Raw genomic sequence first — 22,913 nt, 5'->3', positions numbered from 1 at the left:
AAAATGACCACATCTAGCAGAGCAGACATAACACCAAAAACATTCCACTGCAAGCTGATGACGAAGCTCATTTTTATTCTAATCATACGAACACAATGAGAGGTAATCTACTGAAAACGGCCCTCATCATCTGCCTGATGGACTGCAGTATATCATACTGAACGCACACTTACCCGTGGAGCCTGGAAGACTAGTGAGAGCTCTTACAGTGCGTTACGAGCTCTCGGGAGCGACAGAACAACATTTGGGCTGGGTTTATGATGTACTAGACTGTTTATCCATTTAGCTCCGCACAGCACAGACCGATTCATTCCCTTTCATAAGCCCACGAGCTCAGATTATCGGCTGGTTGTTGTACAGTCTTCTCCTCTATCTCTCCGTCTCTGTCTCTCTCTACTCCTTTATTTTGGGTCTACGGTATGCAAATGTCTATTCTCTATTGGGAGTTATTTCAAGCGTGTGACCAAAAAAATCCTGTTGTGTCAGTAGACATGCTGCGCCTAAAGCGGCGTGTTCAACGTCAAATCTTTCGTTTTTTGCTAGTTCCAGTGATCGTTTCTTCTGAGGTATTTCCAGGTATGCTGTGGAACTGTATAACTGTCACAGGTGTGTGCAGGCAGGAAGACGAAGACAGGCAGATACAATTCCAAACGTGATTTAATCTTAGAAAAGGCAAGACAGGCAACAGCACAACACACCAACACATAACTTTGACCGGACAAAGACTGAGTGAAAAGGGAAGAACTGAATAGCGAACAGAAACGAGATAATTAACAGGACACAGCTGAACTAAATGAACTCAATGACGAATTTGGGAAGATGTTTGCTGCATGTTGCGTGCCCAAATGATAATTTTGAGCGACTCAAACATATAGCCTACTTACAGAGAAGCATTTACTGCGAACAGAAACTGAAAACTGTACTCCGTCCAAAACATACAGCACGTCAGATAAGATATTCGCACTAAACTGTATCACATTCTCAAATCCATCCATTCATAAAAAGGTTATCGGGCAACTGACGAAGCACCGTTTCAGCGCTGATTTTTCTCGCACTTTGGACTTTGAACCCTGGCTAACAAGCTAATAGTGTCCAGCCAATGGCGCTGCGACCTCGTGCAGCGCTGTCAGAATCAATCCGTGCATATATTAGAAAACTTTTTTCCAAAAAAGTGCAGTTTATCTAGTAATTGTTTAAGGCCATTTCGCAATTTCAATAAAGCAACATGCAGCAAGTAATTTCATGTGCTCTTGGGGGCCCCCTGGTGGCGAAGGGGCCCTAAGCAGCCGCTTAGTTCGCTTATGCCTTGGGCCGGCTCTGCATGCGCTATATGTGCCTTTCACCATCTAGAAATGAGTAAATGTGTGAACAGCTGACCGATTTCAGACGCAGCTTCAGCGTCTATTTATAATGCAGGGGGCGGGACGCTTCAGACTCAAGAGAGCATTTGATTGGACAGATGATTTGATGAGAAGGTGATGTCATCAAAATCTGTGATTCATTTTAACGGAAGTGAGTGACTGTAAGTTTTGAATGCTTATATCGCCTAAATGCAAATTTTGTCATTGTTTTGGAACACACCAACTTATTCATAACCTTAAAGGTGCACTATGTAAAATGTTTTCAGTAAAATATCCAAAAACCACTAGGCCAGTGTTCTATATTTTGTTCAGTTGAGTACTACAATATCCCAAATGTTTCCAACTATTTGTAAATCGTAAGAAAATTGCTATTTTAACCAAGGAACCGGGACGTGTGAGGGAGTCGCCTGTCGATGGCGTCATATCTGCGTTACCCTCGGTTTCCGGTTTTATTTAGCAGAAACGCTTTACTCTCACTGCAGTGTGCACAAGTGTCATAGCAGCCGCTGAGCGAACGCACAGAGTAACGTTATAACATCATTTTCAACACACTCAGATGTTTCTAATATGATAAACAGAGCTGCGTTACCTCATACTCATGGCCGGAAAAGCAGAAATGGCACCGGCGACTGTGGCATAATAAAAGTCCCGCCTGCGACTATGCCATAATAAAGGTCCCGCTGCTCGCAAGGCTTGTGTTGAGCTCTTCTTATTAACAATCGCTCCTGCTTCTGCTTCATACTACAGTAATGTTAATAATCACATCCATGAACATGATTTCTGCCCGAGTCCTATCCCGACTCTTTTCCACCGGCTGTGAGGTGGAGACCACATGTCCCAAGATTCTGTGCCCAAAATTGGCGTCATCAAACTACGCCTTTGTTTTGAATAGGCGACCTCTAGTGGACGGAAAAGTTACATAGTGCAGCTTTAAGGCTAACATAATCATACAAAAAGTTTTAAAATTTTTGATTTCAGTGGGCTTTTAATAAATCCATATCTTGAGCAATATAAGCAAGCTGACATTCAGTATAACCTATATCTTTAATTTAGAATACATACAAATATAATTTACGTCTTTTAGTTTGTCAAGAGATTTAAAGCACTGTTTTTGAAGAGTGCGCATGTGCGCGTGCTCTAGAATCTGGAAATAAAGCAAAATAACTGAGAAAAATGAGAATTAGTCCTCAGATGCCATGTTCATAATTTATAGCAAACAATCTAGCATTAATTCAACCTTAAAGTTATGGTAACACTTTACAATGAGGTTCATTAGTTAACATTAGTTAACTACATTAGTTAACATGAACTAATAATGAACTGCACTTATAAAGCATTTATTTATCTTTGTTAATGTTAATTTCAACATTTACTAATGTATTATTAAAATCTTGTCAACATTAGTTAATGCACTGTGAACTAACATGAACAAACCCTGAACAACTGGATTTTTATTAACTAACATTAACAAAGATTAACAAATGCTGAACAGAGGTGTTGTTCATGGTTAGTTAATGTTAACTAATGCATTAACTAATGTTAACTAATACAACCTTATTGTAAAGTGTTATTGAAGTTATCCACTACCTGCGTGACATCATTAAAGGGTTAGTTCCAGTGTTGGGGGTAACGCATTACAAGTAACTTGAGTTACGTAATCAGATTACTTTTTCAAGTAACTAGTAAAGTAACGCATTACTTTTCAAATTTACAACAAAATATCTGAGTTACTTTTTCACATTTATTTGACTGACAGCTCTCCTGCCAAGTGCAAAGGTTGTGTGAGAACATGATGGTTATTGTAGTTCTAGGCTACTTTTATTCATCTCACTCACACAATAAAGATTCAGTATCCAATAATTAAATGTTAAATAAAACAAATATTTTCATGTATTTAATCTACCTTTATTGACTAATGTCTTGCTGCTGGCCTTTGATGATTCAGTTAAACCATGAGCAAAAATTACTAGATTTTTTGTTTTAATTGGTAAAACTTTTTTCTCCTGCTTCCTATTCTACCATTATGCCAGCACAGCACAGCAGAGCTGCGCCCTCTACTGTTAATGCGTGAATTAGCATTTTTTTCATCAGCCTGAGGTTCAATTTTGGTATGAAGGGGTCTTTACATTTGCACAAAAATAGAACCTAGTTGTTATAAAAAAACAAAAAAACAAGCCCAGGTCAGGTGAGAAAAAGTAACGAAAAAAAGTAACTAAGTAACTAATTTAGTTACTTTTTCAGGGAGTAATGCAATATTGTAATGTATTACTTTTCAAAGTAACTTTCCCCAACATGGGTTAGTTCACCCAAAAATGAATATAATATAATTTATTATTCACCCTCATGCCGTTCCACACCCGTAAGACCTTCGTTCATCTTCGGAACGCAAATGAAGATAATTTTGTTGAAATCCGATGGCTCAGTGAGGCCTGCATAGCCAGCAATGACATTTCCTCTCTCAAGATCCATTAATGTACTAAAAACATATTTAAATCAGTTTTTTAAACCAAAAAAACGAAATAACGACTTACATAGTGATGGCCGATTTCAAAACACTGCTTCATGAAGCTTTGGAGCGCTATGTATCAGCGTATCGAATCAGCGGTTCGGAGCGCCAAAGTCACGTGATTTTAGCAGTTTGGCACGCGATCCGAATCCTGATTCGAAGCTTTATGAAGCAGTGTTTTGAAGTGACGAGTGAGTGAGAGTGTGTGTGTCAATTTGCAGATGGTGAGAAGAGCGAGAACGTGCAGCTGACACCTGCGCCGCTGGAAACAAAAATCACAGATCATGCAGAAAATCACCCAATTCTGGTCCCTGGCCGGTCGATCGGTAACTACATGGGTTAAGGTTAGGTTTAGGGCTTGGCTCAGGGTTAGTACCTAGTTATTACCCAGTTATTGTCATTACTATAATAAATACATAGCATGTACATGGGGAAGAGGACTGTAAAATAAAGTGCTACCAAGACTTGACACATAGAAAGACGGTGCACTCATATTACTTATGAATGGGAGAAAGTGCACATTTCTCTAGATGTATACAGACACACAGAGGTTGTTTCTAGCACTCTGTCACTTTCTCTGACTCTCGGTCTCTTTGCACATTTTGACAGATGTCACAACTGCTACTGTAATCTACAGCACAATGGGAGCTGGCCATTTACAACCCTGTGGAAAGCAGATCAGTGTTTTGCCCATTGTTAAATTGTGTTTATAGCGTTTCTTAACATCCATGATAACTGAATTTTAAACAGTCTTTCTCCTGAGACAATCAAACTCTCATGACTCTTCGCTTTGTCTTTCTTCTGGAGGATAAAAAAAGCCCTTTTAGGCACACTATCAAAAGAACAAAATCCAAATTGCCTTGAAATTGGATTCATTCGTGCTGCTCGGGTTCAAAACAGACTAATAAGAAGCTAAATCACAGAGGAACGAGCATACGTGCGTGTGTAGAACGGTTTTCCATTTCCCTTCAATTTAGTTATGTTTCGTAATCTTTATACATTTACGGTGCGAATGTCACAAAAACATGTCCAGATCATATTTCACCACCACCTCCAAAAGAAATAATAATTTGCTTAAAGAAAAGCAAGTCTATTTTAGGACATTCTTTTAATCACAGTTAAGAACTTTCACCCTCATTACCATAATGAAAAATGTAATTTTCATAACCGTATAATTACTGAGAATTTTGGTGGAAAATGTTTGTGTTTAATCGTCATGTCAAACCAAATAATACAATCAAATAAACATAAATAAATAAGTCAATAAAAAATAAATCATAAAAATGTATACATCATAAATAATAAAAATAGACCAAAGTAAAAATTTTTTTTATAAAAGATAATAATAAAGAATAAAAAAATTAAAAATGAGTGTTGCATCTAACATAAAAAGTTTTTGTTTACATAATGTATCTATAATATATATGTCTGCGTGTGTGCATGTCTGTGCATATTATACAGTATAAATACACACACAGACATATATATAATATAAATAAAAATAATAATATATATACTCAGATATGTAAACAAAGACCTTTATATTAGATGCGATTAATCATGATTAATCGATTTGACAGCACAAAAAAAAAAAACATACATACTGTACATATGGCAAGATTTTGGTGTGAAATATGGCACAGACATGAGAAAGTCAATAAGATTTGAGGAAATAACCTTCTCATAATATATATACACACATATGTAAACAAAGACGTTTATATTAGATGCGATTAATCACGATTAATCGATTTGACAGCACTAAAAAATAAAACAAAATAAAAAAACATACATACTGTACATATGGCAATATTTTGCTGTGAAATATGGCCCAGACATGAGAAAGTCAATACGATTTGAGGAAATAACCTTCTCAAAAGTTTTTGTCCTTATTTGCATCGGGGCTGTTGAATTGCATTACAGTCTCATCTGCATTCATCATTCACACACACAGATCGTTCCACTATACTGCAAATGATCCCACCATACTCTTTAATATTCATCCTGTATGAGTGTGTTGTACCTGTTCGAGGGTGTGGAAAAGACCCCCAGTATGACGTCTCTGCCCTGCATGCGTATGATGGGGCTGGTGGACTGCAGGAGGTTGAAGTAGAAGTGCGAGTCTCCAGGGATTGAGCAGTTCAGACGCGCTTTTAGAAACGACGTCCACTGGCGCTCTAACACACGCTGAGAGCCGCCCAAATCACCTTTACACACACGTGCCACACGAGACACCATCACCTAAAGCACACACAAACACATTCAAAAAGAACACAGCTCAGTTTTTTATTCCACACAACCTTTATTCAGTGCTAGAATCAAAGTGACTATTCACTGGAGAACTGCTTTTCAACCTAACACTTCAATCGTGAGAACTGACAATAGTGTAAAAACTTAAAGGGGCCTTTGTATTCTGTATCACTGTACTTTTTCTCTCCCAGAATTCCACTCATAATGTCAGTAAAGACTTATTGTGCCAAAAGCAGTCACCATTTTTAGTTTTTCTCTGACTCTGCACCTTTAATATGTAAATTACCTCTGTTTTGATTGGCTGACCTCTGAGTACAGGGTGGGGCACTTTCAAGACCCTGAATACTGAATTGGCTATTCATGGACAGTCATATGTTAATATGCATGACATTACAACCTTGATTAATTATGAATTATGAATGAATCAGCTTAGTTTGAATAAATAGTAAGGGTGAACTTTTACAATAAGACATTTTACAATACGGTTAACATGAAGTAACAGTGAAAAATACTTTAAAGCAGTTTTTTAAATCTTAGTTAATGTTAATTTCAGCATTTACAAATAGGCTACATTATTAAAATCAGAAGTTGTATCGGTTAATATTAATCAATGAACCTGAGCTTACATGAACTAACAATGAATAGTTGTATTTTTTCAATGTTAATAAAGATAATACATCTTTTTTTTTTGTTCATTATTAGTTAATGTTAGCAAAGGCATTGACTAACCTTAAAGGGATAGTTCACCCAAAATTAAAAATTCTGTCATCATTTACTCACCCTCCCAAAGCAGATAGAGCAACCATTTACTACCATAGTAGGGGGGGAAATGCTATGGTAGTCAATTGTTGCTCTGTCTGCTTTGTTACAAACATTCTTCAAAAAATCTTCTTTTGTGTTCAGCAGAACAAAGAAACTCATACAGGTTTGCAACAACTTGAGGGTGAGTAAATGATGACAGAATTTTCATTTTTGGGTGAACCATCCCTTTAACTAATGGGACCTTATTGCAAGGGTTAGTTTCTTTTCTCTGTTGAATCCGAACATAGTGTTTACACGAACGCTAAATAAAGAGAACGGGTTGATGTGCGCGTTTATATGTCACAAGCTTCAAATGGGAATTAATCATTTGACATGAGTTTCCCACTGCTGGTGCATAATAACATCATCCTACAATTGCTCCTTTGTTTTTGAAAAGCAGACTTAATATTTATCTATTTTGGGTCCTAATCAAGAGACGTCGAGTACAGCTTCATGACGTGCTGCTTATATTTATCAAGCGGAAGAAACGCCCTTTCCGTTGCACAAAACAAGGCATCTGTGGATGAGAGTCTGAAACAAGAACTGCTGGGACGCTGCCCCACTCCACTTCACAGACGATGAGTGGAAGGAGAATTTTAGAATGACAGTCATTTTTGACGCTATATTTATCAACAACAGACATATGTCATTACCCTATTTCTACGTCATTGCAGAACTTTCCAGTTTTCAATCCGATCAGGTATTACATGTCCTGTCGAATGGATTACAACGGTTTAAAAGGACTCTTACAATCTGAATGAAATTTAAATTGGAAATTAGGCAATTCATTCTGATTGACGTGGTTACTTTGCTACTAGTCAGGGTCCATGTAAACACAGCTATTGGAGGTGTTGTTCATGTACACACTCCCTAAATAAAAGTGTGAGACATTTGTGCTAAAATGTGGCACTCAAATGGTGATGGTAGGCTTGACATGCTTTCAAAAACAGTTATTTACTCTTATAATTAGATCTTCTGGTGTTCAGGAGTAATATTATCAATCCTACATCTTATTGATACGGTTGAACATGTGTCGTTGATCTGTACTGTTCAAAAGTTTAGGGTCAGTAAGATTTTTTTCCAAAGACACTAATACTTTTATTCAGCAACAATGCATTCAATTGGTCAAAAGAGACAGACAATTACAATTAGGGTTGCAAAAATTTCAGTAATCAGAATACCAGTAAAAATTCACAGTTCTCGGTACAAATTTCTGTACCAGAGCAAAAACTGTTGAATTAAGGACTTAAATTGTCCTGTTAAAAGCAGATTTAAACAGCCTAACGCCGTGTCCTAACTAGACGCGACAAGATTTTCAGCGGCAAATGAGACTCGACCCAATATCAATCAATCAAATATCACAGCCAATCAGAAAAGCGTGTGGGTGGGCTCTCTCTGCAAGCACACTAACTGCATTCACAATAAAATGGATAAGTACAATATCTAATTCCTAGATTTACAAAAAAATTTTTATATCATAATACACTTGTTTGTTCACCTTAAGTTGACAGTTTGAATATAGTTGTTTCCTTTAATTGATTTTCAAGATCTGAGGTGAATTATCCTTTGTTGCTTTCACTTTAAATTCTTTTTACATTAAATAAAGCACATTAATTGTCATATGTTTTATGTTGTTCCAGCCACAATGCCATCATTGCACATGTGCAATCTCCAGAAGGACTATGCCATACCCTCGGTTTTTGAGAAACACTGCCACTGACCACAACGGAAGGCCCACCTCTCCATTCATTCAATTGAACAATGAAAAAAAAAAAAAAAAGTTTTCAGCAGTGTTAAAGAAAGTTCACCCAAAATGTTGTCATCATTTACTCATCCTCATGTTGTTTCAAACATGTTTTTTTCTTGTGTTGAACACAAAAGAAGATATTTTGAAGAATACAGTTAAAAGACAGTTGATGGTAGCCATTGACTTCCATAGTATTTTTTTCTACTATGGAAGTCAATGGCTACTGTCAACCCTTTTGGGTGAACTATCCCTTTAAGCGGATTCTGACTAACTTACTGACTAGCATCTCTGATAGGCCATTGCGTTCACACACTCAACAGATATGATTGTGATTGGCTACAATGATCAACACTTGTTGATCCTTGAAACCAATGACGCTCAGAGAACGCTCAAACAAACACAAACGAGAGTATGATATTCCATCATGTAAGCAAAATCAACAGTGATTACAAGGTGTTTGGTTTAATTTCTTTGACATGTTCATGTTCTAGATGACTAGTCTATTCTTGGGATATGGTTAGACACAGTGGCGGCTGGTTAATTGAGGGCGCTGGGGCGCCGCCCCCATCAAAATTCCAGAAATATACATGTATACAAAAATGATATAAAAATTAAATAAAAATAAAATAGTTTACTCATACGATGTGCTGGCTGTTAGTAAGAACCTCAGCATTTAATAAAAACTGGCTTTGATCGGTTAACTATTTTATATGTTCTTCAATATGTTTCATGCGGTTTCATGCGCGAGGGACGCCGGACAAATGGACGTCTATCTGAGTCCAAAAATCTACGGGCAGCATGTGACCTGAAACTGGTCTCTAATTGGTTTCTTAAAGATCCTCCTCCGGATGCAGGTTGCTGCGTCCCTAGCGAATCAGATTGGAGACATGTTATTTTATCCAATCTGATTGGTTCTCGTCACCTATCATTCAACTTTACGCTCTTGGCCACTAAAGCGAAAGTACGCGGGCGACATCGTCACTCCGACTCCGCCAAAACCTTGTTAGGATGATCACTTTCGAGGGCAGCAGTTAAACCAAATTCTTTCACAAGGCGTCTGCTGGAAGAAAAAAAAGGATAAAGGATCCCAAACCGGACCAACGCGATTTACAAATCCAGCAGCAGGCCAGTGACAGAGGACGCAGCTGCGCTCGGAGCTTCACGCGCTTGTTATGAGAAACGTAGGTGGCTGGCTGGATGTGTTGTTAGCAATGCCCTTTATTGCTTTCCCTGTCTTTTATTTGGTAAGAGACCTCAAATATCTAACTGAACAATGCAAACGTCATGACACTACTTTGATGACTGACTTTGATCAGAGAGTCACTGAGAAATTTTCTAGCCATAAAGAAAGGAGAGCAAAATGTATGTTCAAGTAGTCAACATGGTAGTCTGTTGTTGCTGTTTTCTTTAGTTTTTTCCTTTCCTCATTAACTTATAAGTGGGAAATGAATGTGTAAAAAGATAAAAGTGAAGACACTGTTTTCTCTTTAATGCTTGAATTTAGTCAACATGCATCTTGATACTGCCCCCCCCCCCCCACCCCTGACGACCCCCCCCCCCCCCCCCCCCCCAAAAAAAAAATAATTATCACCAGCCGCCACTGGTTAGACTTCTATTAAATTAAAAAATATATTTTGGTTCAAGATGTCAAGGTCAAGATGTCAAGGTTGTGTAAAGGCCTGTTCACACCGGGACGATTTTCGTGCGCGTTCAACGCCTCGTGACTAAACAAAGGGCGCCAATGTGAGTGTGCACACCGACCGCAAAACGTCAGGGGTAAAAGCATCATTTAAAAAAAACGCCTTGGGTTCGTTTTTTTGTTTTGACCCAGCGCGTTAAAAACTGGCCGACCGATGAAATCGGCACTTTTGTTCACGAGCCTGGAGCCGCTGAAGTTACAGTAAAACACGACTTGGTGGTGCTCAAGCACAAAACGGTCTTGCCGAGCACACGTTGATACAACGAAGAAGAAGTAAGTAGACAAAGAAGAAAATGAGCTGCTAATGCTGTGCCGCAGTATCACCTTGTGTACCGGGAAGGCCATCTACTGAATTTGCACGTTCACTCTGCGAATCGCCAGTGAAAATCGATTTGGTGTGAACACTCAAGACGAGCTGAAAAACGTTTCCAAAAAACGCTGGCAATAAGCGTGCGCGATATGCGTCCCGGTGTGTACAAGCCTTAAGGCTGTTAGATGTATTTTAAATGCAAAATTGCTTGCTGGGTTATTGCAGAAACTGTAATAATATTTCACAACATATCAGTTTTTACAGTATTTTTTGATCAAATAAAAACGAACTTTCTTACCTTCTCCAGGTAGTTGAACTCCATGGCCATCTCCCTGAAGAAGAAGTAGATATGAGGCCCCCATTCCACGGCACTCACAAAATAAGGCTCTGCAAGACACACACAAACGCAGGCTTTAATTTATCAGTCTGAGGGCGTCCTATGGAGAAATTGAAGCTCAAATAAGTAAACACTCATCAGTCATTATAAAGACATTTCATCTGAACAAACAACATATGCACATTCCCAGAGGGAGGCAGGGAGAGAAAGAGATATACAGCCAGAGAACAGCACGAACACAAGTGAATGAGGCAGAGATAGTCCTCATAAAACATGCATGTCCTCTTAAATAAAGCAAAGAGAGCGAAGAGAGGACATGCGGAGGTCTTGGCCTCTCCTCTCTCTCTCTCCTTGAGTAGAATGTGTTTTAAAAAGCAGACGCAGGTCTTTGTGGCTCAAAACGCAATGTCGGTCTCACTCCCTGAATGATACTTTTATAGATATATTCAGCATTCAAAGGTCAAACAGAGAGCTCTAAATTATACACACATCCACATATTCTCGCCACAAGAGCTCCGTGCTGGTTCCGTTTCCTGGGGTTACAAGGTCTCGTATATTTGTGAAAAACAACTCAGGTAAAATAGATAAATAAATAAAAAAATCCAATTGGGTTTTGTTAGCACTCTCTGTGTGTCTGGTGTGAAATCACACTCAAAATGCAGTGCTGTGAACTGCTTCCAGAAACTATTTTAAAACCCACAAAAGAAAACCCCACTTCAAACTGACAGGTATTTGCAGAGCGACAAAGATGCAATCCATTTTATTAAACATTTCCTGACACGACTTTAAAGGAATAATCCAGGTTAAGTGCATTTTCTGCTCTATTGAACATTAGCACAGAAAATAAGTTTGCCTTATTTGAATCTGTATCACTAAAAATACATTTTAAACACTGTCATGACCGACTAAACAAGTAAACCCAGTTACTTTCACTCTTTATCCATGTAAAGTTACCAGGAGGTGACATGTTGAAGAAAAAAAAACTATCCACAAAGAACAAACCCCTGTTATGCATTATAATGGGAACATTGGTCTAGTTGACCATCTTCAACTACCAATGTTCCCATTATAATGCATAACAGGTGTCTGTTCTTTGTGGATAGTTTTTTTGTAATAAAAAGTTATTTCGCTTATTTCTTTATTGATTACCTGTCAGTTGTCCTATTGAAAGGTCATTTTTAATGTCCATAAACCACAATTTTATAAAGCATCATGTCTAACTGGTAGACATGAACCTAAAGCACGGTTCACAGGATATCCGGAAAAAACACTTATAATGTGTCCCGGGATCGTTTGACTCGTTTTGACTAGTGATTTTCTGGAATATGCGCGCGCACGTAACATTAAACACTACAAAATCTATACATTTAACAATAATCAGGTTTCTTCAACATGTTATCAAATTATCAACATTTAATAATTTAAATAATTTTAGCATTTATTCTCCCTTTTGAGAGTCATGGCAAAGCATGCTGGGAAATAGAAATCCCAGCCCAGTTTCAGTTAAATTTAAGTTGGTCTAAATGAAAAGAAACAAGTTTATAAAACTCAAAAACAATGAAACAATTCAGATTACTTAAATGTGTCAGTTTTGTGAACTCAAAATAAAAATAAAGTTAAAAATACTCGTTAAAAGTTCATTTGATTGAACTAATTAGTTTAATTTGAGTTGGCTACTCAAACCAATTAATTATTTTGAGCGTTAGGGTTTACATTGTAGGTCCCCATCCCAGGATCAATCCCGGGACATGCGTTCACATAGAAGGCACTCTAGCAATTGTATGGCAATTTTATGGGATCAAAGCTCTGTTTGAAAGGGGCGTAATTATACAGGTATTCCTTAAAATAGTCAATCAGACAATCCACTGACTAGCTGAATTTGCGAATATGTAAATTTGCACATCCACAAAAAACTATTTAAATGGAACTGAGCTTTTATAACTCAACCAACAGGAATTACAGTACATAATAGCACAAAAGTCCATGCAACTGAAAATGTCCACTTCACAAGGACAATTTAGACATCCAATAAAACATAGAAATAAAATGATTTCTCAAAATGATTTTAATTATTTTAGATAATCAATTGCATACATCAATATTTGCTGAGAAAATGCCCCAAATAAAGATAATTTTAAATATTACAGTACCATTTAAAAGCGAGGTTGGTAAAATGTTTTACCCTCTATGGTACGGTGTTGCCTCCAGGCAACAGTCTATTTTAGTTTATTTTTAATAAAATGAAACACCAATTTAGTGTTCAAGCCTATCTCAGGGAAGAAGAACTCAAATACTAATAAATGAAAGTGCAAAAAAGTGGTCACATGACCCACAGGGGTCCATTTTGTGTCCTGTTTCAGCACATGTTCACAGGTCACATGGCTCCATATTTTCTCCAATGAAAATGGCATTTTTCACTAATTTCCGTCGAGTTAATCAACCACAAAAATATGAGTCACCTTCACTGGTAAGTAAAGAAGTATTTTCAAGAACTTTACATTATATATCATCAAATGTTTTAGAGTAAATAACAAAAAACTGTGTGTTGCCTCAAGGCAACATTGTACCATAATGGAATCGCATAAGGCCATACCAGACACACTGGGTTGGATACAAATATAGTATATTTGTAAGGAAAAGAGCTAGAATTATCGAATTATATTTGCATGTTTGCATGATTTTTTAATGCACTTATAAGAATAGTAATTCACATACTATAACTTTACATATTATGATCTGCACATTTTCTATAGCACTTAAAAAAGGGATAAAACACAACTGCCTGTTGATGAGGGTGAGGATGAGGTGTCATGTGAAGAGGTCATAGTGACAATCCGGCAGGGGGAGAGAGTGAGGGTGAGATTGAAGATGGAGATGAGGATGAAGATGGATATGATAACTTGATGTAATGGTTTGGTAATAGGCTACTTGTGTTCCACGATGGTAAAATGTTGCCTGAAAGCAACAGCTGAATTTGAAATGTTACTTTTTATTAAATATTACATTTTTAATACATGAAAAACTGGATAAATGTGTTTGTTCAGGTGTCTGGTTAAAGAAACTGATGTTTTCAATAAATATATTAATTTTTTTCTACATGAAAATGTCAAATGTTTCAATTTGTCCGTTGTGGTACAATGTTGCCTTGAGGCAACAAACTTTTTTACATTTTTTTTTTAATAAAACAATAATGATTTTTTTTATTGCTATTGTTATAGTGTCCAATTTTAAGCAGGAAAAACACCACAAATAATTTTGTACTCATTGAAATCATATTGCGTACCATAGAGGGTTTTAATGTTTTTTAAAAATAAGTCTCTAATGTTCACCAAGACTGCTTTTATTTAATTAAAAATACAGTGAAATATTAATATTGTGAAATATTTTTACAATTATGGAAAATAACCGTTTTCCATTTTAATTATGTTAAAATGTATTTAAACTGAATTTTCAGCATCATTACTCCATTATTACTTATCATTATCACTGATGAAAACAGTTGTGCTGCGTGTAATAACCACGATACATTTTTTTCATGATTCTTTGATTAACAGAAATTTCAGCATTTATTTGAAATAGATTTTTTCTTTCTAACATTATAATAATATATATATATATATATATATATATATATATATATATATATATATATATATATATATATATATATATATATATATATATATATATATATATATATATATATATATAATATAATAATAAATAATTACTCATAATAATTATACACAGTACACACACACACACACACACACACACACACACACACATACATATATATCTTCTTTTTTTTTTTTTTAAATAGAGGGAATTAACATTACTTTCTGTGGCATGCCACAAATGCCCAAAATATTCCTTTAAGATAAACAGAAAAAATTAAGAATTAAACAGATGGCAAATAATAATTACATATTTTTATTGCCAAGCATCTTTAGTTTTATTTACAATATCATTATTATTATTATAATTTCATTATTATACTGTATATATGTGACCCTGGACCACAAAACCAGTCATAAGGGTCAATTTCTTTAAATTGAGATTTATATATCATCTGAACGCTGAATAAATAAGCTTAGGATTGTTAGGATATGACAATATTTGGCAGAGATACAACTATTTGAAAATCTGGGGGTGCAAAAGATCTAGGCACATTTAATATATAGGCACAGGTTGATAGATCCTTTACATGCAATGGAAACTATACAGAGAGTTGTCATGATTGAACTATATATATATGAAACAGTACCTCTGAACCATTTGGAATCATGTTTGATCGTGCGCAGGGCCGGACTCTCTCCTAGACTGCGGTAAATGACAGCATCGATGGCCAGGAAGTCAGTCACTGTCCCTGTGAACAAGCTGCCCTCTGGGGTCAAAGGGCACAGGTCAGCGGTCAATAACCAGAAGTGAGCATCGACATTGTGCCATGATGATATATGGAAAAGTCCTTGAGCATAATGATGTTAGGAAAAGGTTGTTAAACACATTTATGGAGTCAAATTAAAAGAGCTATAAATGAGACGATATTAAATATTATTATGTTGTGTATCTACTGGGTGTACGGCTCTTATTATCACAGATTAAAGAGTGCATTATGTGAGTAATGTGAGGTTAGAGCTTAGAGTCATTACATGTCCAGAAATGTGTGCCATTACCTGCAAACAGAGCCACATTAGCGTGTTTGGGATCATACGGACACCTGGCCATTCCGCTGATGGGCTCTCCGACCAATTCCAGAGTGTCTCTCTGAACAAACACACACATACTCTTTGTGAGGACGCGATATGACACTCTCTGAGAGGATGATAGCTGTTAGAAACCACACATATCTCCAAACACATTCACAAGTGCTGCTATCATTTCCACACGCTTCCAGCAACAGTAGAGAGTGTGAGTGAGCATGTGTGAGAGAGATGGACCCTTCAAACGCAACTAAAACAAACCCAAAAACCTGTCTCCACAAGGGTTTTCTCAATTTGATATGGCTTTCAGGTTGAAATATACTGTAAAAACAAAGATTTTAAGATTTAAATACAAAATGAGAGATGTGGCATGAAAATTAGGAAATGTTCACATCCTATGTTCACATCCTATTTCACCCCTGAATCCGAAGAAAAAATAAAAGAAAATATGTTGCATTAGGAAAACAAAGCATTAATTACCAAATGACTAACTGAACATTTGGTAACACTTTACAATAACGTTAACAATTGAATTGTTTAACAGTTCATAAAGCTGAGGTTCATTAAATAATATTAATGCAAAGTGTTATCAAAGTCATTATCTCTCTAAAGAAAATAAATGGCCATTTATGCTTCATTTTCTTCATGCAAAATACAATTTTCTTTTTTGACATTTGATTTTGGGGTGATGTATAATTCGTACATGTTCCTGACAGATTCAACAACACAACCACTCACACTTTCGATTCAAGGCGTAAAATGAACATCATCTTCCTCTGAACCCTTCAATGTAAATGTGTGCATCCTTTTATTGAGTTTTAATAATTAAGTCGATCAATGTTGATCCACTTTCATCAGTGTTAATCCATGTGTTCTATTGAACTGATTCTTTTGAATTATTCAGTGGAACTGATTCACAAAGAGTTTCTGGTTAAGGTGTCATTGTTACAGTGTAATTATATATTTAAGTGCACTATAATATTAATTAGTAACATGTACTTAGGTTAGGATTTGGTTGAGAGGTAGTTGCATGTAAATATGCATCATTTACTGTTATTACTACGGTAAATACCTGTAACATATGTAACAAGGACACTGTAAAATAAAGTGTTACCAAATTTCTTAATGACTGGACTGTAAGAAAACAGTAGGTGAGTGACATGTTGCAAACAATGCAGAATATGTAAATTAATATGTATAAGTCTTATACTCAAATAAGTCTTGCAATGCAACCAAGATGACTAGCAATGGGAATCACAAGAAATGAAATGGCACTGATATATCAACGATTCCATTAACCAATATTACGTTTAGGATCCAATTCTTACTATTAACTAGTTGCTAATTAGCATGCATATTACTAGGATATTGGCTGTTTATTAAGACTTATAAAACACATATTAATGCCTTATTCTGCATGTCCATATTCCACATCCCTTAATCCTACCCAATATCTATATTTAACAACTACCTTACTAACTATTAATAAACCGGAAATAGGGAGTTTATTGAGGAAAAAATGTGTAGTTAATGGTTAGTTAATAGTGAGACTTGGACACTAATCTAGTGTCAATGTGCATTTAAGCTTATGTGATCATATGTGACCCTTGACCACAAAATAAGTTTCAATTTATTGAAATTGAGATTTATACATCACCTGAAAGCTGAATAAATAAGCTTTCCATTGATGTATGGTTTGTTAGGATAGGACAATATTTGCCAGAGAAATATTGAAAATCTGGAATCTGAGGGTGCAAAAAAATCTAAATATTTAGAAAATCGCATTCAAAGTTGTCCAAATGAAGTCCTTAGCAATGCATATTACTACTAATAATACTTTTTTATTTATATTTATGGTAGGACATTTACAAAATATCTCCATGGAATATGACTTTTAATAATAATAATAATAATAATAATAATAATTTGTTACATTTATATAGCGCTTTTCTAGGCACTCAAAACGCTTTACATAAGGGGGGAATCTCCTCATCCACCGCTAAAGTGCAGATGAGACGGCAGCCATATTGCGCCAGAACGCCCACCACACACCAGCTGATTGGTGGAGAGGAGACAGAGTGATAAAGCCAATCATATATATATATATATGGGGATGATTAGGATGCCATGATGGACAGGGGCCAATGGGCAAATTTGGCCAGGATGCCGGGGTTACACCCAGGGCCGGCGTTTGCTATAGGCGAGCTAGGCGGTTGCCTAGGGCGACAAATGTGTTAGGGGCGCAGCCAGGCGCCCTCTAGTGGCGCCCTTAAACTTACTTCCCATTAAGCATAGAATTAAAACAAGCGAAATAAAACATACTGTTTATTAAACATGATCATCCTTGGGCGCCCCCTCAGCCGCACGTTTAATTACTTAACCTGATTATTAGATTGAATTGAAAGTGAATATTGTCTAGCACAGGCGTTATGTCAGGCAAGTGCTCAGCACTGGCGCGTTCTTCAAAAATGAAGCGGTCTAAACCCTCGAGTGCACAGGGACGGAAAAAGAGAAAGGCAGACGATCAAAAGAAAGCCCAGTATAGAGGTAAGTCTTCTCATCGCAGCCATAAAGGTGTCAAACGAAATAAATTTACTTCGTATTATCGATATTATCAACCAATATTGGACGGCATTGGACGTTTTATTGCTGTCACTAAGCTATCACTAGCTAGCTAGTTATCTACATACTACTACGCATTTCACTGACAATAAGGAAATCCAGACGAGCCAAATTTTAATGCTGCGTCAATTTTCAAGGTGAATAGAAATGCCAGAAACAACTGTTCATCTTTTATTATTTAAGATAGGGATAGAGCTACAATAACTTATATATTTTTATTTTGTAGTGGTAAGTACAGTGTATCCATAATAGCACTTTTGTTTGTAGAGGGTATAGTTAATCCAGTTTATGGGTCATAATTTGCTTAAGTGTCTTTACAGGTGCTTAAGAGAGTTTTTGCACAGTTTTTGGAGTTAATATTTGGTAAATATCCTTGAACATTCTTTCTAGCATTTGTGTATGACCAATGTATTGCAGTTGATCCTTCAAGTCTTAATTTTCTTGATTAAGTGTTGGAGTGACTATAAAAGCATTTTTGTTTGTTCATCCATAGTTTGAGTCATAATTTGTTAAATATCCTCCAACGTTCTTTGTAGCATTTTTGTATGTGCAATTTATTAGAGTGTATCATTTAAGTCATAATTAGCTTTTTAAGTCTTGGAGTAACAATAGGAGCATTTTTGTTTATATAGTTTTTATAAATACTTAACCCATTTGTGCCCAATTTTTTCTGAATGGCATGTTCTGCATTTATTTTCCCCAGGTTTTTGTATTTTTTCTTGAAAATCGTATTTGAATCTGTGGCAACTATAGTTGCCGGTGGGCAAATATGCTGTATGCACCCCTTCAATGTCAAATATGAATAAGAGGAGAACATTTAGCATCTAACTCAAAATAACTGCTTTCAACAGATCAATCTTTATTCATAATCAAATTTATTATGTTTGACTAAGTATACTAAAAACTATAGATCTGTTGTAAGATGTGTTTTGTTTGGATGATTCTAGAGACCTTCATGATTATGTTGATATATATATGTCAACAAAAAATACTTATTAGTAACATGAAAATTACCTTTCTTTGGGAGGGTTTGCCTTCGTTGTGCTCCCTGGAAGTAGGGGTAGGAAGTTGGCAGTCTCATGTGACAGGAAGGAAGTTAATTTTTTTATTTTTTTATTGAAATCCTTTATTTGGTTGTCTGCTTATGTGTCATTAAGATATAAAACATGGATAATATCTAGAAAAATACTTACAGAAGGAAAATGACAACTATACACTGGCAACTATAGTTGCCGGTGGGCTTAACAATTTAAGGGGGGGGGGGGGGGGGAGGGCACAAAACTCAATCTCGCCTAGGGCAACCAAAGAGCTAGAGCCGGCCCTGGTTACACTCCTTCTCTTTATCGAAGGACATCCTGGGATTTTTAATGACCACAGAGAGTCAGGACCTCGGTTTAACGTCTCATCCGAAGGACGGACTTAATACTTAATATCCTACTGATTTTTGGCATAAAAGAAAAATCTATAATTTTGACCCATACAATGTATTGTTGGCTATTGTCACAAATATACCCATGAGACTTATGATTGGTTTTGTGGTACAAGGTCACATATTATTCTTTTAGTACTTGAACAATAACTGGTTCTTGCACTATATAATACACTATATAAACTCTAAAAAAAGAGTTGTAATTAATTGTGAAATGTACTAGCAATTTAGAGTTAAAATTGATTTTACACAATTTTTTTCAGTGTACTTAAATACGCGAAATAAAAAAAACAAAGTATCATGAGCTCAAGACTCGAGTCAGATTCATTCATTAAATAAGAATCAGCTCACAGATGAAATCTCACATATTGTGCATACATACAAAAATGAAAACAAACTGCATATAGTAGGATAAACAGAACTGGATCTTGTGATGTTTGTGTAGTATTACACTTTACACGCTCTACATGTTTGCTGAGGGTAAACACAGGGGAGACAGGGAAACACTCACCGTGTAATTGGCACACAGCGGGTTGAATGCATTCGTCCCGCACACAAACAGCCCTCCATCATGGCTCAACAGCACCTTAATATAATTACGACACTCCTCCTGAAGTGAACAGAGAGAAATAAACAAAAAGTTACTCTTGTTTATACTATTATATATTTTGTAGCAAGCAGGGCGGGGCCGAGAGCTGTGGGAACAGAGCGAGGACGTTGGGACCTGACGGTCTTAAGTCCCACGGAGGAGCTCCGGAAGGAACAAGACGAAAGAGGACCAGGCCTGGATTTTATGCTGGTGCTTTATTTGAGTTCATGTGGTAGTCCTCCGTGAGGGGCTGCCATTTTACTTTCATTGTGTTGTTTATGTTTATATTTATTAAAGGGGACCTATTACGCCCCTTTTCACAGATGTAATATAAGTCTCAGGTGTCCCCAGGATGTGTCTGGGAAGTTTCAGCTCAAAATGCCCCACAGATAATTTATTATACAATTTTTGAGTGGAAGGAAAAACATGTGTTTTCGTGCATGTCTCTTTAAATGCAAATGAGCTGCTGCTCCCCACCCTGCTTTCCAGAAGAGGGCGGAGCCTGTACAGCTTGTGCCTCAGATACTCTGCCAAAAATGAACAAAACTCGGTTTTGTTTTGATTATTATATTGTGCTTATCTCTATCACGGTCATGCTTGCACATGACATCCCGGTTCTTCGTCATCATGAACGTTTTTTATTTGCATGCATTATAAAACCATATCAGTCTAAACTTCTGATATATGTTTTTTGAGCGAACAAATCCGAGGCATGCGCACAGAAAGCTAGCTAAGTTCTGTTTCACGTCTTAGTGCGCTTAAACAGTCAAATACACACAAGGTTATCTGAAAAACACACAAAGTTCACATAAACAGTCGGTTAGAAGCTTTCCTGTAGCTCAAAAAGTAGAGCATGGCGTTAGCAACGCCAAGGTCATGGGTTCGATTCCCAGGGAAAGCAAGAACTGACAAAATGTAAAATGTGTACCTTGAATGCAATGTAAGTCGCTTTGGATAAAAGCGTCTGCCAAATGCATAAATGTAAATGTAAATGTAAAATGGTTATGTCTATGAACGTAAACAGCAGGGAAAGAAATCAATGTGTATATATCTCTGTATTAAAGTGACAGCGTAATATACAGCACCTACTGTAAACAGAAAATCGCTTTTGATTGAATAACGTAGCTTTAATAGGAATACATTTCTTAATTGAAAGCTGTTGGCAAGGAGATAAACATGGCGGACTGTGTACAGCTCACTGAGGGGAGGAGCTAAGCTAAATGGGCAGATTGCCAGTCAGGGGCGGGGCCTGTTCCAATGGGATGTCACATTGGAGCACATTCCTGAACAGCTCATTTTGAGACACTGTTTCAGATTTATGAGGAAAATAAACGGAGTGGATGGGTGGTGGTGTACAAACACTGCAGACACATAAATATGTTCAAAAACAACATAAAAGTGAATTTTTCATCATAGGTCCCCTTTGAAGTTATGTTTAACGTTCACCGGTTCCCACATCTTTCTTCCCTTACCAGCAAACCTTGTTACAATATTTATTCAAGTTGTCAAATTTGTTGATTGTTCATGTTGTTTACAAGCATCACAAAAAAAGCACTGTGGGAGAATGATACAGATTATGGTCAGTATTTTGCCATGGTAGTGAATAAGTGCCAGATTTGTAGTATTTTCACTATATTTTCCAAGGTACTTTGTAGGAATAACATGATGTCCAGGAGTTTGTGGTATTATGATGATGAGAGAGAGAGAGAGAGAGAGAGAGAGAGAGAGAGAGAGAGAGAGAGAGAGAGAGAGAGAGAGAGAGATTGTATAATTATGTTATCTCAATATGCATAAACACAATAGAAATTAATAGAAAACTTTTCCTATTAATTATTGTGTGGACACTTCAGCAATGATTTCATACTCTGTGTATTTGTTTTGCTGGGCTGATCGTCATTGAATCACAATGACTTGGCGGCATTTGACTTTCATGTCATTTAACAAAGTCATTTGAATCCTAATTAAAATTTGAGTAGAGGAGAGAGACAAACAAAAACATAGTGTGTGCATGCGTGTGTGTGTGTGTGTGTGTAATGGGCCAGACATGAAAGGGTAGGGAAAGATGGACAAAAGAATAAGGCTGTAAATATTTACACAGCTTCACAAGTAATTTTCCCCCAGACATCATTATTTTGAGAGCTGTGTTTGTTTTTGAAGACAGACATAAGTAGGTCCCAGCTTGCAGCTCCATCACAGAGTCCACACATTGGGCATCACCCTAAAACATGCATTTTTTTCTCCTGGTCTACATTGTATTTGGACTAAATAGACACAATGGTGTTGCATGTCTTTGTGTAGCACAGAAACAGGAAGTAGCTGGACTTGAATGCATCATGACATGAGTCCAGCTATAAAAGCAGTCCTACTGGATAACCAGCTGCGAACACTCATGTATCAGGAATGCCTTTGTACCCTGACGGACATCAATGGAATGTTTTGAAGTGGTTTTGTGTATTTTGCTGAAACCTCTGCATGTGGGCCCCAACACGCAGCTCCACTGTAGGGCCCATTCACCACTCTGCCCATTGAGTTTGGCTGGGCCTCCTGGTGGAGCTGAAA

General features: G+C 36.8%; 1 protein-coding gene across 1 annotated transcript in view; it reads right to left on the bottom strand.

Moving 5' to 3' along the window:
• Positions 1-22,913, bottom strand: part of sema6ba (sema domain, transmembrane domain (TM), and cytoplasmic domain, (semaphorin) 6Ba) — a gene marked incomplete at both ends in the record, with an annotated part of 92,038 nt that overhangs the window by 37,171 nt on the left and 31,954 nt on the right. The window contains 5 exons of the mRNA XM_079820578.1: positions 5,891-6,108; positions 10,973-11,061; positions 15,279-15,398; positions 15,688-15,778; positions 20,277-20,375. Coding sequence (XP_079676704.1) covers positions 5,891-6,108; positions 10,973-11,061; positions 15,279-15,398; positions 15,688-15,778; positions 20,277-20,375 — 617 coding nt within the window. The remainder of the gene's footprint in view (positions 1-5,890; positions 6,109-10,972; positions 11,062-15,278; positions 15,399-15,687; positions 15,779-20,276; positions 20,376-22,913) is intronic.

This window comes from Gobio gobio, assembly GCF_949357685.1.
Source record: "Gobio gobio genome assembly, chromosome: 6".
NCBI lineage: Eukaryota > Metazoa > Chordata > Actinopteri > Cypriniformes > Gobionidae > Gobio > Gobio gobio.
Note: the sequence above shows the minus strand (reverse complement) of the source record. Positions and strands in the feature narration are given on the sequence as shown.